The 15,000-nt window shown below is 41.2% G+C and overlaps 2 protein-coding genes across 2 annotated transcripts in view; one reads left to right on the top strand and one right to left on the bottom strand.

Moving 5' to 3' along the window:
- Window positions 1–7,265, bottom strand: part of endou (endonuclease, polyU-specific) — an 11,923-nt gene extending 4,658 nt beyond the window's left edge. The window contains exon 1 of the mRNA XM_060867324.1: window positions 7,126–7,265. Within this exon, the coding sequence (XP_060723307.1) occupies window positions 7,126–7,183 (58 nt within the window). The 5' untranslated portion in view covers window positions 7,184–7,265. The remainder of the gene's footprint in view (window positions 1–7,125) is intronic.
- Window positions 7,266–11,468: 4,203 nt separating this feature from the next.
- The window catches only part of tsfm (Ts translation elongation factor, mitochondrial), a 6,313-nt gene continuing 2,781 nt past the window's right edge, over window positions 11,469–15,000 (top strand). Inside the window, exons 1-4 of the mRNA XM_060867323.1 lie at window positions 11,469–11,599; window positions 13,735–13,896; window positions 13,981–14,109; window positions 14,418–14,534. Of these exons, the coding sequence (XP_060723306.1) occupies window positions 11,552–11,599; window positions 13,735–13,896; window positions 13,981–14,109; window positions 14,418–14,534 (456 nt within the window). The 5' untranslated portion in view covers window positions 11,469–11,551. The remainder of the gene's footprint in view (window positions 11,600–13,734; window positions 13,897–13,980; window positions 14,110–14,417; window positions 14,535–15,000) is intronic.

Consider the following 15,000-nt stretch of genomic DNA (forward strand, 5'->3'; position numbering starts at 1 on the left):
TACTAGTATTACTTGATCTTAGTGCAGCTTTTGATACCGTTGACCATTCTATACTACTTGATAGACTAGAACATGTTGTTGGTGTTAAAGCGACAGCTCTCTCCTGGATCAGGTCTTATTTGAGAGATCGATATCAGTTTGTAGATCTAAATAGTGACTGCTCTAAACTAACTAAGGTAATGTTCTGTGTTCCACAAGGGTCTGTTTTAGGCCCATTGCTTTTCTCCCTATATGTTACCCCTTGGTGCAATTATTCGTAAACATGGTATTGACTTCCACTGTTACACTGATGACACACAGCTGTATGTTTCAGCTCAGTCAGATGTGAGTCACCAGTTTAATAAAACTGAAGATTGTGTGAAGGACATTAGACAGTAGACTCTTACTAACTTCCTCCTGTTTAACTCTGACACACAGAAGTTCTTGTACCAGGACCACAGAGAGACAGAAGCAAGCTTTCTGATTACAGAGTAACTCTGGATGGTCTTTCAATTACATCATGTGCAGCAGTAAAAGACCTCGGTGTGATTATTGATACCGGTCTCTCATTTGAAGCTCATGTAAGATAATATCACAAGGGTCGCCTTCATTCATCTCAGAAATATTGCTAAGATAAGAAATATGATTACAGATAACTGCACCCAAATTCCACTCCACTCCAATTCCACTCAATCGTTAGTATGGGAGCGGCAGCAGGACATCAAGGATCGCCATGAACAAAGGGTCTACGTAACCGTGATTACCATTTAAAGTGACCATTTGGTTGATAACAATTGTAACAATAACAAGACAAGGTGTACGTGACCATGATTAACATTTAAAGACATCCGGCTAGACAACAAGTTGTAGTCCAGACATTTTTTTCTTCTTTTACGCTGTTTTGGATTCAGGGAACCCTCTCGTTTAAAAACCTAGCAATGTTTTAGTGTAGAATAGAACATAGAGTAGAGTTTACTGATCATAAGCAGGAGGAGTTATTATTGTTAAACCTATTCTGTACATTTCTGTTTAGGATTCTAACAGAACTGAATTAACCCGACGCAGTGTGGTGACAGAGTTGTGTGTGAATCGTTGTTTCTAAAGTAACTGAAACTTGTGTGTTTGTTATAATTCTGTTAAGATTCTAAAGTAACTGAATCAGCCCGACGCAGTGTGGCAGTTGGATTATAGCTAAAAGTGTTTCTAAAGTAAGTGAAACAGTGATAGTGTAAAGAGCCTGACGCACCGCAGCTCTGTAGAGTTTAAAGCAATAACCCGAGGTAGTGTGGTGTTATCTGACAGACTGTAACAGTGTTTTAAACTTATGTTTTAAGTCCATGTGCTGTGGTTAAGTAAACGGTTAGGTTTTAACGCGAAGAAACCCGACATACTGTGGTTTTGTCTGACGTACTGTGACTGTGTTACATTTTAAACAGTTTGTGAGTTTGTGAGTGTTATTGCTTGTGACTGTTTGTGAGTGTTACAGTAGTTGAACTTGAGGCCAGACGGAGTGTGTCTGTGTCCGAAGCAGGGAGACTTTTGAGTTTAAAAGCCAAAGTGCGTCCAGAGTACTGGAGCTGTGAATAAATAGACTAACAGTTAACTAGACAGCCTGTAGTCACAGAAACTGTGTAAAGGTTAAAGACTGAGATTTAAGGAAAGCTGTGAGTTTGTAAAAATGGAACAGCTGATTGTTAAGTACATCGCTAAACACGGTTCTCAGGGAATGTTTGATGGAATAGAGAACATTGTTGATAAACCGTATGAGTATGAGGGCTATTTCTAAGTTTGAAAATGTTTCCCAAAATGCCCAAAACCAAAAAGGACAGATTGCCAATGCACTGCAAGCAGTTCTTGCATCGTACAAAGTCACTAGAAAGACTTTAAATGCATTAAAGGCTGAAAACGAGCAACTGCAATCTAGACTAGATGATGGGATTATCTCTAAAAGAGATTACCAGATTAGTGAAATACTCTGGAAAGAAGAAAAGATTAGGATGCAGAATGAGATTGCACGCCTTAAAACTAACAACAGCATGCTTAGTTCATCTGTGGAAACATTGTTCAAAGATTTAGAGGAAGCAAAGTCTGCTTGTCAATTCCTGATAAAACACAACTGAAACTAGCATCAGTAAGACATCTGTATGTGGTATGTGGAGTAATCAGGTTCCTGAAATGTTAGACAGTGATGGGAACTCAGAAAGATATTCTCAGTCAGTCAGCAGTCAATACTCTGACGGAACCAGTGACTACTATGGTCAGAGGGTTTAAACCCAATGAGCTAGAAGCTGTGATTAAAAGTATTGGTAAATTTGATCCTGCCAAACAAGATCCATTAGATTTTCTAAAAGTTTTCGAGCTATATGTTGACATTTACAGATTTACAGATGATGATGCGTGTGTGTTGTTAACTGTGTGTTTGCCTGACACTTTGTCTGGAGCGTTAAATCAGAAAGTCAAAACTAGAACTGCCAATAAGTTAGAGAGGAAACAGGCGCTGCTCGAAGTCCTAGGTGTAATGTCAGTTAACTGGGTTAAAATATCTGATGTGCACATGAGGAAATCGGAGCACCTCGTGGCATTTTCAGAGCGATTATTGGAGACATTTAAAACTTTAAAAAGTGGCAATCCTGACATCACACCGAATGATGTCAGTTTTAAATCTGCTTTGATTAACAAATGTGATTCACTCACCCGTTCTGCTGTGTCGATGTTTGTAACCCATCTCTCTGATTATAATGACATCATTGCTAAAATGACACAGTTTTTCAACAACAATGCTAACACAAAGAGATCCTATCCTGTGTCAGCAGTAGGTGTTAAAAACCTCAATAAGAAAAGAGCCAGCCAGGTTTCCTGGAAATAAGAGACCTACTGTACACTACTGGAGATAGAAAGGAAAGACTACCCCCTCGTAACCCTGATAACCCCCTGGTGAGTTATTCATGTGGCAAAGAGGGACATATTTCAAGGGAATGCAAATTTTCCCTTAAGAGGACAATTAGCCTTACTTACAGGCTACAGTAAACAGACTGAGAAAGGAGCTCAAGAATCTGTGTGACTCCTTGCCTGTTTTTCACCAAGTCACCCAACAAATTTGGCACAGTCAGAAAAACAAAATGCATTCTGGTCAGAATGAGCACCATCACAAATTTGAAAGTAGTGATGACGTTGTGGTAAAGAATTACCAATCTGAGGGCCCTTGGTCTGCTCACTGGGAGAGACTAGGCAGAGAGTTTATGTTGTATGTGTTTGTAATTTTTTTGTGTGCTATGTTTTTAAAAAAAAAAAAAGGGGGGGGGGGAATTCATTATGTTATCAAGTATGTAAATATCACCCAACAAACACTGTCACTGAATCCAGAGGAGAAAAACCCAAAATTTGATTTTGAGTTACCAAAATTGGATAATATGCTAATGTCATAATGCAAAGAGGGGGGGTCACGGTGGCTTAGTGGTTAGCACGTTCACCTCACACCTCCAGGGTTGGGGGTTCGATTCCCACCTCCACCTTGTGTGTGTGGAGTTTGCATGTTCTCCCCGTGCCTCGGGGGTTTCCTCCGGGTACTCCGGTTTCCTCCCCCGGTCCAAAGACATGCATGGTAGGTTTATTGGCATCTCTGGAAAATTGTCCGTAGTGTGTGATTACTTGAGTGAATGAGAGTGTGTGTGTGTGTGCCCTGTGATGGGTTGGCATTCCGTCCAGGGTGTATCCTGCCTTGATGCCTGATGACACCTGAGATAGGAACAGGCTCCCCGTGACCCGAGGTAGTTCAGATAAGCGGTAGAAGATGAGTGAGTGAATGAATGAATAATGCAAAGAAAGGATGACCATATCGTTAAAGCTCAACAAGGTCTTGTGTGAAAAGATAATGTTTTAACTAAACAAATGCATGGTGGTGATTTGGTTATTGCTTATTCTGATCTGATTTGGGATGTAACTTTCTGCTGTTTGTGTATGCATCTCTCATTCTTTGTCAGTGCATTATGTTATGTTGTATGTGTTATGTGTACCATATTGAAACGGCAGATTGCAGATAATTCAATGATCAATGTGGGACGTTCCCGTTGGCTGTGATGGTTTCTGAATGTCTCTGCTCCAAACCCAAGTAATATTTTATATAGAACTAAATTTTAAGGAGAAAACCTGTGATAACTTTGCCTTATGGAATGGAGCTATAACCAGTGTGCGTGAGGTGAAGTTTCTATGACGGTGAGATTCTCTGAGGGCCGAAGGGGAACAACCTAAGGCAGGGCTTCACCGACACTGGGCACCTGCCCAAAAATGGGAAGTGTGATCTGTATTAAGGAAGTGATGTGATGCTTCAGGGCCAAAAGCATCATAGGAGGGGACTGTAAGAAATTACAGATAACTGCACGCAAATTCCACTCCAAGATAGGACTCTAAACATATAAACTTGATTCAATCGTTAGTATGGGAGCGGCAGCATGATATCAAGGATCGCCACGAACAAAGGGTCTATGTGACCGCGATTACCATTTAAAGTGACCATTTGGGTGATAACTGTAATAATACCAAGACAAGGTGTACGTGACCGTGATTAACATTTAAAGACAAACAGCTAGACAACAAGTTGTAGTCCAGCCATTTGGGAGACATTCAGCTCTTACACTCAATACACATTCAAAGTGGAACTTCATTTAAACTACAAAGAGGAAAACAGTATAAAATGCTTGAGCAGGATTTGCTCTGGGTTCTTATTTACTCAGATGAACCCAAAGTACTTCATGTATTTTGTCACTGCTACGCTGGAATAAACTTCTTGTTCTTCAATAAGCTCTTCAACATCATCGTCTTATTTTCACTACCATTTTTTTATTTCTTACACCACCCTCACAAGTCACTCAGGTTTGCAGACTGTGGAGTCTTAAGTTTAATGTACATTGTCCATGTCCTGATTACAATCAAACAATTTCCTCCTTTCTCTCTCTCTCTCTCTCTCTCTCTCTCTCTCTCTCTCTCTCTCTCTCTCCGTAGTCTGATCGTCTCTTCTTACGGAGCTACTTCATCAATCCTGATGTTCTACCCCTGGTTGGAGTCTCGTCACCCGGTTGTCACCCTGCCAGGGATTGATCTACATGGTCAGTCAGTGTCTCATGGGATTGTTGTGTATGAAGCCACCAGGAGACGTCATGTCTTCTTCTGAACCAATGTTGTGTCAGTCAGCTGTATGTTCTGGTGTTTATCAGCAATCAGGTCTGTGGTGAACTCAGAGTTTACGATGACCCATTAGTTCCTCAGGAGCTCTCGGCTGCACTATTATAAACTGTTAATATTAAAAGTTAATATTTTTTAAATTAATTTTAAACTTTTTATGTATATAATCATTTATTTATTTTTCTCCTTATTTTTTTCCTCTTATTTTTTATTCTTATTATATATTTATTTATTTCTGTAAAGCTGCTTTTAGACAATGGAAATTGTTATAAACGCTATACAAATAAAATAAATTGAAATAGAATTGAATTTTAGTCAAAAAAGGAATATAAAGTTAAAGGGAATGAACCGTTTGGAGTTTAGAGTCAATGAGGATTAATATTTGTTTAACAACTGATAGATCAGTGAACATTTGAAGACTTCAACAGGACAGAATAAGTGTTGAGTCTGTGGTGAAGTCAGAAATGTCTCCTGTTAGTTCATCAGGACCTCTTGGTTACACAATTCCACTGGACCACAAACTGAAATGACATCATTTACATTGACATCATTTCCTGTCCAGTGTCACCCAAATGAGGATGAGGTTCTGAGTCTGGTTCCCCTTAGGGTTTCTTCCTCATATCATCTCAGGGAGTTTTTCCTCACCACCGTCACCTCAGACTTGATCATTGGGGTAAATTTTAGAGATAAATAGTAACTTTATTTTAAACCTTATAATTTTTATCCTGTTTCTATATTTCTGTAAAGCTGCTTTGAGAAAATGTGAATTAAAAAGCTCTAAACAAATAAATGGAATTGAATAAGTTAATGGTGGAGCTCTGAACCATCTGCAGCACCTCCCCTTCTGGACACTGATCCTGGATGGTGTTTATTTAATGTGTGAAATTCTGCAGGTGGATTAAAAACCTTAAAACCTTCACCTTAAAACTCTGAGCCAATATAAAGAAACGTGGAGTCCGTGCTGATAACTGACTCCATAATAAACCTTAAAACATTTATTTGTTTATCTCTGACCATGAGCAGAGTTTGATTTCACAGCGACAGAAAACACACTCGGGAATGATTCTACAGTCTTCCTGTGTACATGTGACCTTCTAAACATCATAAACATCTCTGTAAATAGTGTCATATTTAATCTTATAGGAACAACATCATAAACCTCTGTGGTAGAAACAACTGGTCTGTATGATATGATCTCGCTAGTTAACCTGTTAGCTACAGACTGTAACACAACAGAAAAATACAGACTGTTTAAGAAATATAAAATAGCAAATATAAGAAATATAAAATAGCAAATATAATAAATATAAAATTAGTATAGTTCACTAGGTAATGGTTAATTAATGGTTATGTTTCATTAACTAGTGAACTTACTTTTACAGGCTAACATTCAGTACATGGCCCCCTGATGGCTACTCCTGAAATAACTGCTACTTGTGTGTGTGTTTGTCTGTGTGTGTGCTTGTGTGTGCTTGTGTGTGTGCGTGTGTGTGCGTGTGTGTGCATGTGTGTGTTTGTGTGTGTGCGTGTGTGTATGTGTCCGCATGTGTGTGTGGGTGTGTGTGTGCGTGTGTGTGTGTGTGTGTGTGTGTGTGTACGTTTTTTTATCTTGTGGGAACCAGACACATGTTTTCACTCTGTTATAATCAGCACATGTCCCTTATTGGAAAAATACAATTTTTGTTCCTCATAAGGAGAAAAACACAGATTTATGTTTATATACACTGCAGTACAGTGTGTGTTAATGTACAATATGTCTATAGTAATAAGCAGTAATATGTAGTGAAATATGTGTGTGTGAGAGAGATAGAGAGAGAGAGATAGAGAGAGATAGAGAGAGAGAGAGAGAGAGAGAGAGAGATAGAGCGATACAGACAGAGAGAGAGAGAGAGAGAGAGAGAGAGAGAGAGATAGAGCGATAGAGAGAGAGAGAGAGAGAGAGAGAGATAGAGAGAGAGAGAGACTTACTGCCATGTCCCAGACCGATCAGGTCAAAAGTTAAAAGAAGAAGCAGAAAGTTCCTCATTGTGGATGCGACGTCTCTGAAAAGAACAGAATAACTCAAGATATTATAACAGCCCTGTACTTATATTATAGCTCCATAAAAGCTCCACCCACAGAATCACAAGCTCCACCCATATGAATATACGCTCTTACCTTTACTACATCTCAAATCAAATCAAATTCAAATTAAATGTTATTAGTCACACACACACACACACACACACACACACACACACACACACACACACACACACAGGGTACAGACATGCAGTGAAATGCTTTATGCAACAGTCCGGTATATAATAATAAAAAAAGGAATGCAATTTAGGATAAAAAAATAAACCAAAACCAAAAGGAGATAGATAAATAAAAAAAGTATAAACTATATAAAAACTATATAGAATATGAAAATATAATTAGAGAAATAATGTATATACATATACATAAATATACATAAATATACATATACATAAATGTGTGTGGTTTTTAAAGATTGCCCTTAAAGTGTCCATGTGCAGTTTGGTGTGTAAATAGTGTATAAAGTGTATAAAGTGGCACTGTGCTGTACAAGTCCAGAGTTAAAGTGTCAGTGCAAAAAGGTGTGCATAAAAACAGTGTAGATGTAGGGAGAGGTCCAGTAATAAATCCTGGGTGTTTCCTGGTTTAAACACCGAATGGCCTGCAGGAAGAAGCTTCTCCTCGTTCTCTCTGTGTTTGCTTTGAAGGAGCGAAGTGTTTCCCTGAACACCACAAAGAAAAGAGCCCATTGTTGGGATGCTGAGATCCTTTACAGTCTTCCTGGCTCTGGTCCGGCACTGCGTGCTGTAGATGTCCTGCAGGTCAGGGAGCTCGGTGTGGATGGTACGTTCAGCTGAACGCACCACTCTCTGGAGGGCTCGCCTGTCCTGCATGGTGCTGTTCCTGAACCAGGAAGTGATGCTACCCGTCAGGATACTCTCAATGGTGCAGGTGTAGAAAGTCTTTAGCACCTGAGAGGGCAGTCTGAAGTCCCTTAAGCGTCTCAGATGGTACAGATGCTGCCGGGCCTTCTTCACCGGGGTGTTGATGTGACAGGACCAAGACAGGTCCTGTGTGATGTGAACACCTAGGTAACTGTCCACTCTCTCCACTGGGGTCCCGTTGATGTTTAACGGTCGGTATGACCGCTCCTGCTTTGTGCTGAAGTCCACTATCAACTCCTTAGTCTTGCTGACGTTCAGGAGAAGATTGTTCTCCTGGTATCATCTCTCCAGGTTTTTGTCTCCTGTAGGTAGGATGTCTCGTCGTTGATGATGGTGGTGGAGTTGTAAGTGGCCACACAGTCATATGTGTACAGTGAGTACAGTTCAATTCAATTCAATTCAAGTTTATTTGTATAGCGCTTTTTACAATGGACATTGTCACAAAGCAGCTTTACAGAACATAAACATAAAACAAAAGATAAACATAAGGAGAAGTATAAAGAATTAATATAATAAAAATTCAAGATATATACAGTTCACAGTGTGTATGTATGTATGTATGTGTGTATGTGTATTTGTCCCCAATGAGCAAGTCTGAGGGCTCAGGCAACAGTGGCAAGGAAAAACTCCCTTAGATTGGTAAAGGAAGAAACCTTGAGAGGAACCAGACTCAAGGGGAACCCATCCTCATATGGGTGACACTAGATGGTGTGGTTACAAATATACAAGTATCACAGAGTCCAACTGGAGCTGGTAGATCTGTAGATGTCTCAGGGTTCTCACAGAGTCAACCTTGTCTCAGTGGAGGTCCAAAAATTTCAACGCACGGAAGACGATCATAGCATGGGTGTCTCAGCATGGGTAGAAAAAGAGAAGAGAAGAGCAGTGCATAGGGATTAACATATCTGCTGTTCATAGGAATGTGCAAGTCTAGTGTGATAGTGCACAATATTTATGGGATGTATTATGTGTACGCCTGACTAAAGAGATGAGTTTTCAATCTACATTTAAACTGTGAAAGTGTGTCTGAGCCCCGAACACTATCAGGAAGACTATTCCAAAGTTTGGGAGCTAAATAAGAGAACGCTCTTCCGCCTTTAGTAGACTTAGATATTCTGGGGACTACCAGGAGTCCTGAGTTTTGTGATCTCAGAGAGCGTGAAGGATTGTAACGTGTTAGAAGACTAGTTAGATACATGGGAGCTAAACCATTAAGAGCCTTGTACGTAAGTAGCAGCAGTTTGTAATCAATTCTAAACTTAACAGGTAGCCAGTGTAGAGATGATAAAATTGGGGTTATATGGTCATACTTTCTTGTCCTAGTGAGAACTCTGGCCGCTGCATTTTGGACTAACTGTAGCCTATTTATTAAAGATGCAGGACAACCACCTAGTAATGCATTACAATAGTCCAGTCTAGAGGTCATGAAAGCATGAACTAGCTTCTCAGCATCAGATACAGACAGGATGTTTCTCAGCTTGGCAATATTTCTAAGGTGAAAGAAGGCTGTTTTTGTGGTTTGGGCGACGTGATTTTCAAAAGACAAGTTACTGTCAAATATAACACCCAGGTCTTTCACTGTCGAGCTACTAGTAACAGTACATCCCTCTAAATGGAATTTAAATTGTGAGAGTTTCTGTGTACTGGTTTTTGGGCCTATAAGTAGTGTTTCTGTCTTATCAGAGTTTAACAACAGAAAGTTACAGCTCATCCAGTCTTTTATCTCTCTAAGGCATTGAGTTAATTTCGACAATTTAGTTATTTCATCTGGTTTTGAGGAGATGTATAACTGTGTGTCGTCGGCATAGCAATGGAAGCTAATCCCATGTCTTCTAATAATGTTCCCTAATGGAAGCATGTATATCGAGAAGAGCAGAGGTCCTAGAACTGATCCTTGAGGGACCCCATAATTAACTGGTAATAAGCTGGAGGATTCACCATTTAATTCTACAAAATGGTATCGATCAGACAGGTAGGATCTAAACCAACTTAAAGCCTGTCCATGAATACCTGTGTAATTTTGTAAGCGATCTAGGAGAATGTTGTGATCTATAGTGTCGAATGCAGCACTAAGGTCAAGTAGAACTAATAGTGACATACAGTCTTTGTCCGAAGCTAAGAACAAGTCGTTTGTAACTTTAACAAGTGCAGTTTCTGTGCTATGATGGGGCCTGAAACCTGACTGAAACTCTTCGAGGATATTGTTCTCCTGTAAGAAGGAGCTCAGTTGAACAGACACAACCTTTTCTAGTATTTTAGACATAAACGGAGTACAGCAGGGGGCTCAGAACACAACCCCGTGGGGCTCCAGTGCTGAGGGTGAAGGTGAATGATGCGTGTTTGCCCACCTGTACAGCTTGTGGTCTGTCTGTCAGGAAGTTGGAGATCCATTGACACAGCGGAGTCCCAGGACCTCCAACCTAGAGGTGAGCGTGGAGGGATTTATGGTGTTAAACACTGAACTGTAGTCCACAAACAGCAGTTTTGCATAATTCCATTTTCTGCAGTCCATGTGGCTCATCGTGGCAGAGGTGGGAGTAAGTCACACATGTGCAAGTCACAAGCAAGACTCAAGTCTCAAATTTGCGACTTAAGTCTGACTCGAGTCAGGTCATATGATCCGAGTCCCCCATCTCTGCATCATAGATTAGATTAGATTAGATTAGATCAGTGCTAAAGGAATACAGGCATGAAAAAAATATGAAATCCATTAATTATATAAAAAAAATCTGGATACACCAAATTACCCCCTCCCCCCACACCCATCCCCCCCACACACACAGACACACACACCCATACCCCCCCCCGGCCTGTTTGGAAAGAGTAAAAGCTGCAGTGCTACACACAAGCTGAAACCACGAGCTTCACTTCCTCACTGAACACAAGTTTTTAAGAAGTATAGAAACAGGAAATAAATAAATAAATAAATAAATAAATAAATACATAAGAAGAAAAATAAAAGTTTAACATTAATTTAAAAATATTAATTTAAAATAAAGTTACTATTTATCTCTAACTTTTAACCCTAATGATCAAGTCTGAGGTGACGGTGATGATATGAGGGAGAAACCTTGAGAGGAACCAGACTCAGAACCTCATCCTCATCTGGGTGACACTGGACAGGAAATGATGTAAATACTTTATTTGTATAACGCTGTTTACAATTAACATCGTCTCAAAGCAGCTTTACAGAACAAACATAGAACAAAAGGTTATTATATTATAAAGAATAATATAAAGATTAACACATCTTACAGGTGAAAGGAGAAGCAGCACGTGTCCTCCTGCCCGCTAGGTGTCTCTCTCTCTGTTCCTCACACACACACACACACGCACGCACGCACACACACGCACACACACACACGCACACACACACACACACACGTGGTTTCCGTAGTGCGCGTGCAGGAGTGACATTCCCCAGCAACATGGCGGCTTCCAGTCTGTTGTCCTCTCTCAGATCACACATGTCTAAGGTAAGAGTGAGATCTCAGCTCATGTTATCACTCCTAGTGAAGCTAGTGCACTATATCGTGTGCACTGATCTACTGTAATACATCTGTAATACACAATAAAGTCTTTATCTCACATCTACATTACAGTGACATTTACACGGGTCTTAATCTATATGGTAATTATTTATTCATGTAGTGATCAGTTTATAATGAAATATTCATATGTGATGAATGATGTTTAAGTCTATATCTGTGTGTGTGTGTGTGTGTGTGTGTGTGTGTGTGTCTGTCTGTCTGTCTGTCTGTCTGTCTGTCTGTGTGTGTGTGTCTGTGTGTGTGTGTGTCTGTGTGTGTCTGTCTGTGTGTCTTTGTGTCTGTCTCTGTGTCTGTCTGTCTGTCTGTCTGTCTGTCTCTGTGTCTGTCTGTCTGCCTGTCTGCCTGTCTGTCTGTGTGTTTGTCTGCCTGTCTGTCTGTCTCTGTCTGTCTGTCTGCCTGCCTGTCTGTCTGTCTGCCTGCCTGTCTGTCTGCCTGCCTGTGTGTCTGTCTGTCTGTCTGTCTGTCTGTCTGTCTGTGTGTCTGCCTGTCTGTGTGTCTGTCTGTCTGTTTGCCTGTCTGTCTGTCTGTCTGTCTGTCTGTCTGTGTGTCTGCCTGTCTGTGTGTCTGTCTGTCTGTTTGCCTGTCTGTCTGTCTGTCTCTGTGTCTGTCTGCCTGTCTGTCTGCCTGCCTGTCTGTCTGTGTGTCTGTCTGTCTGTCTGTCTGTCTGTCTGCCTGTCTGTCTGTCTCTGTGTCTGTCTGTCTGCCTGTCTGTCTGTCTGTCTGTCTCTGTGTCTGTCTGTGTGTCTGTCTGCCTGTCTGTCTGTCTCTGTGTCTGTCTGTCTGTCTGTCTGCCTGCCTGTCTGTCTGTCTGCCTGCCTGTGTGTCTGTCTGTCTGTCTCTGTGTCTGTCTCTGTGTCTGTCTCTGTGTCTGTCTGTGTGTCTGCCTGTCTGTCTGTCTGCCTGTCTGTCTGTCTGCCTGTCTGTCTGTCTCTGTGTCTGTCTGTCTGTCTCTGTGTCTGTCTGTCTGTCTGTGTGTCTGTCTGCCTGTCTGCCTGTCTCTGTGTCTGTCTGCCTGTCTGCCTGCCTGTCTGTCTGCCTGCCTGTGTGTCTGTCTGTCTGTCTCTGTGTCTGTCTGTCTGTGTGTCTGCCTGTCTGTCTGTCTGTCTGCCTGTCTGTCTCTGTGTCTGTCTGTCTGCCTGTCTGTCTGTCTGCCTGTGTGTCTGTCTGTCTGTCTGTCTGTCTGTGTGTGTCTGTGTGTCTGTTTAAAATTAATAATAAAAACTACACATTTTCCTGCAGCTCCACAATTATATGTGAAACTGTTTCAGTACTGAATGTTTATTATCATCACTGTACAAAGTGCTTCTGTACATTAATGTATATAATATTAATAATACAGTGAATTATTTATAACAATATAATATGCTTTATTTCTTTATTTGTTCTTCTTTGTTTTGTGTTCTTTCTCTATGTGAGGACATATGGAATAGAATCAAAACACACACACACACACACACACCTTCACACACACGCACACACAATCACACACCTTCACACTCACACACACACACACACATCTTCACACACACGCACACACAATCACACACCTTCACACTCACACACACACACACACACACATCTTCACACACACGCACACACAATCACACACCTTCACACACACGCACACACACACAATCACACCTTCACACACACACTGACACACACACACACACACAATCACACACCTTCACACACGCACACACAATCACACACCTTCACACACACTGACACACACACACATGCACACACACACAATCACACACCATCACACACACACCTTCACACACACGCACACACACACAATCACACCTTCACACACACACTGACACACACACACACAATCACACACCTTCACACACGCACACACAATCACACACCTACACACACACACATGCACACACACACAATCACACACCATCACACACACACACAATCACACAAGCAAAAACAAAGAAACACAAGTCTTTCAACATATAATGTGTGGCATCACCAGATGTGTTTTACAGAACAGAACACAAGTATCATAGTGAAATGCTCATTGTGTTGGTCTGTGTGTACAGGTGAGGTTAGCGGGGTGTGTGGCGTGTGTGCAGTGTATACACACGGGGCGCTCCATGTTCTCCGCTGATAAAGCTCTGCTGGTGAAACTGCGCAAGACTACAGGCTACACCTTCATCAACTGTAAGAAAGCTCTGGAAAAGTTCGACAATGACATCACACAGGTGAGCTGTGAGTGTGTGTAATGTGCACAGAGTTCTGAATCCCATTATGATGATAATGATAAGTGTGTGTGTGTTGGAGTTCAGGCAGAACACTGGCTCCATGATCAGGCTCAGAAGGAAGGCTGGAGTAAAGCAAGTAAACTGGAGAACCGTAGAACCTCAGAGGGTCTGATTGCTCTACTGAGGAAGGAGAACGCAGCTGTTATGGTGGAGGTGAGACTGAGCACCACTCAACTCACACACACACACACACACACACACACTCACTACCTGACTCTGATAGTGAGTGCAATCGGATTGCAGTCTAATGGTGATGACTGTATACAGCTGCTATAGAGCCAGCGACATTTTTACTGACCTTCCACTACATTATATAAATCACTCAAAATGTACTTAACACAGCATTAGATTGGACTCAGCAGTTTATGTGAGCTATTTGAGCTCTCAGTCTGATTATTAACACATTATTGGACTGCATCTATATACCGTGTGTGTACTGAACTGTGTGTGTGTGTGTTCAGGTGAACTGTGAGACTGATTTTGTAGCGAGGAATGAGACATTTCAGCAGCTCGTGCAGGACGTTGCCTTCACTACAATGGAGCACCATCAGAGCAGAAAGCAGACTGGATATATGAAGGTACTCGCTGTAAATGGAAACTTCTCAGTAGGGCTGGGCGATAAAACGATAACGATATGTATCACGATAGACACGTGATCGATATCAATAAAAAATTGTTTGAATAACAGTTTTGATAAAACGTTTGATATTTTTTATTCTTCGTCGGAAGAAAACAGAGGCCAATCATGTAACAGTATCAAGTTTGGTTGCGGCATATCGTTGTCTCGTGCTGGTGCTGGATTCCTGTTCAGTAACCGGCGACTGATGAGCAGAAAATGAGCCGCAGTGAGCGAGGAAATTGTAAATAAAAGAGGAAAAGTCAGCGCACCAGTATGGCAGTTTTTTGATTATATTATATGATATTATAAGTCTGACCGCAGTCACACCAATGTCGTCCCCGCCAAGACTGGCAATACCATGAACTTGATTTACCGCCTTAGCCGCACTCACCCCTTGGAGCACAGCCGTATTCAACCAACAACAT

This window comes from Tachysurus vachellii, chromosome 4 (assembly GCF_030014155.1).
Source record: "Tachysurus vachellii isolate PV-2020 chromosome 4, HZAU_Pvac_v1, whole genome shotgun sequence".
Taxonomy (NCBI): Eukaryota; Metazoa; Chordata; class Actinopteri; order Siluriformes; family Bagridae; genus Tachysurus; species Tachysurus vachellii.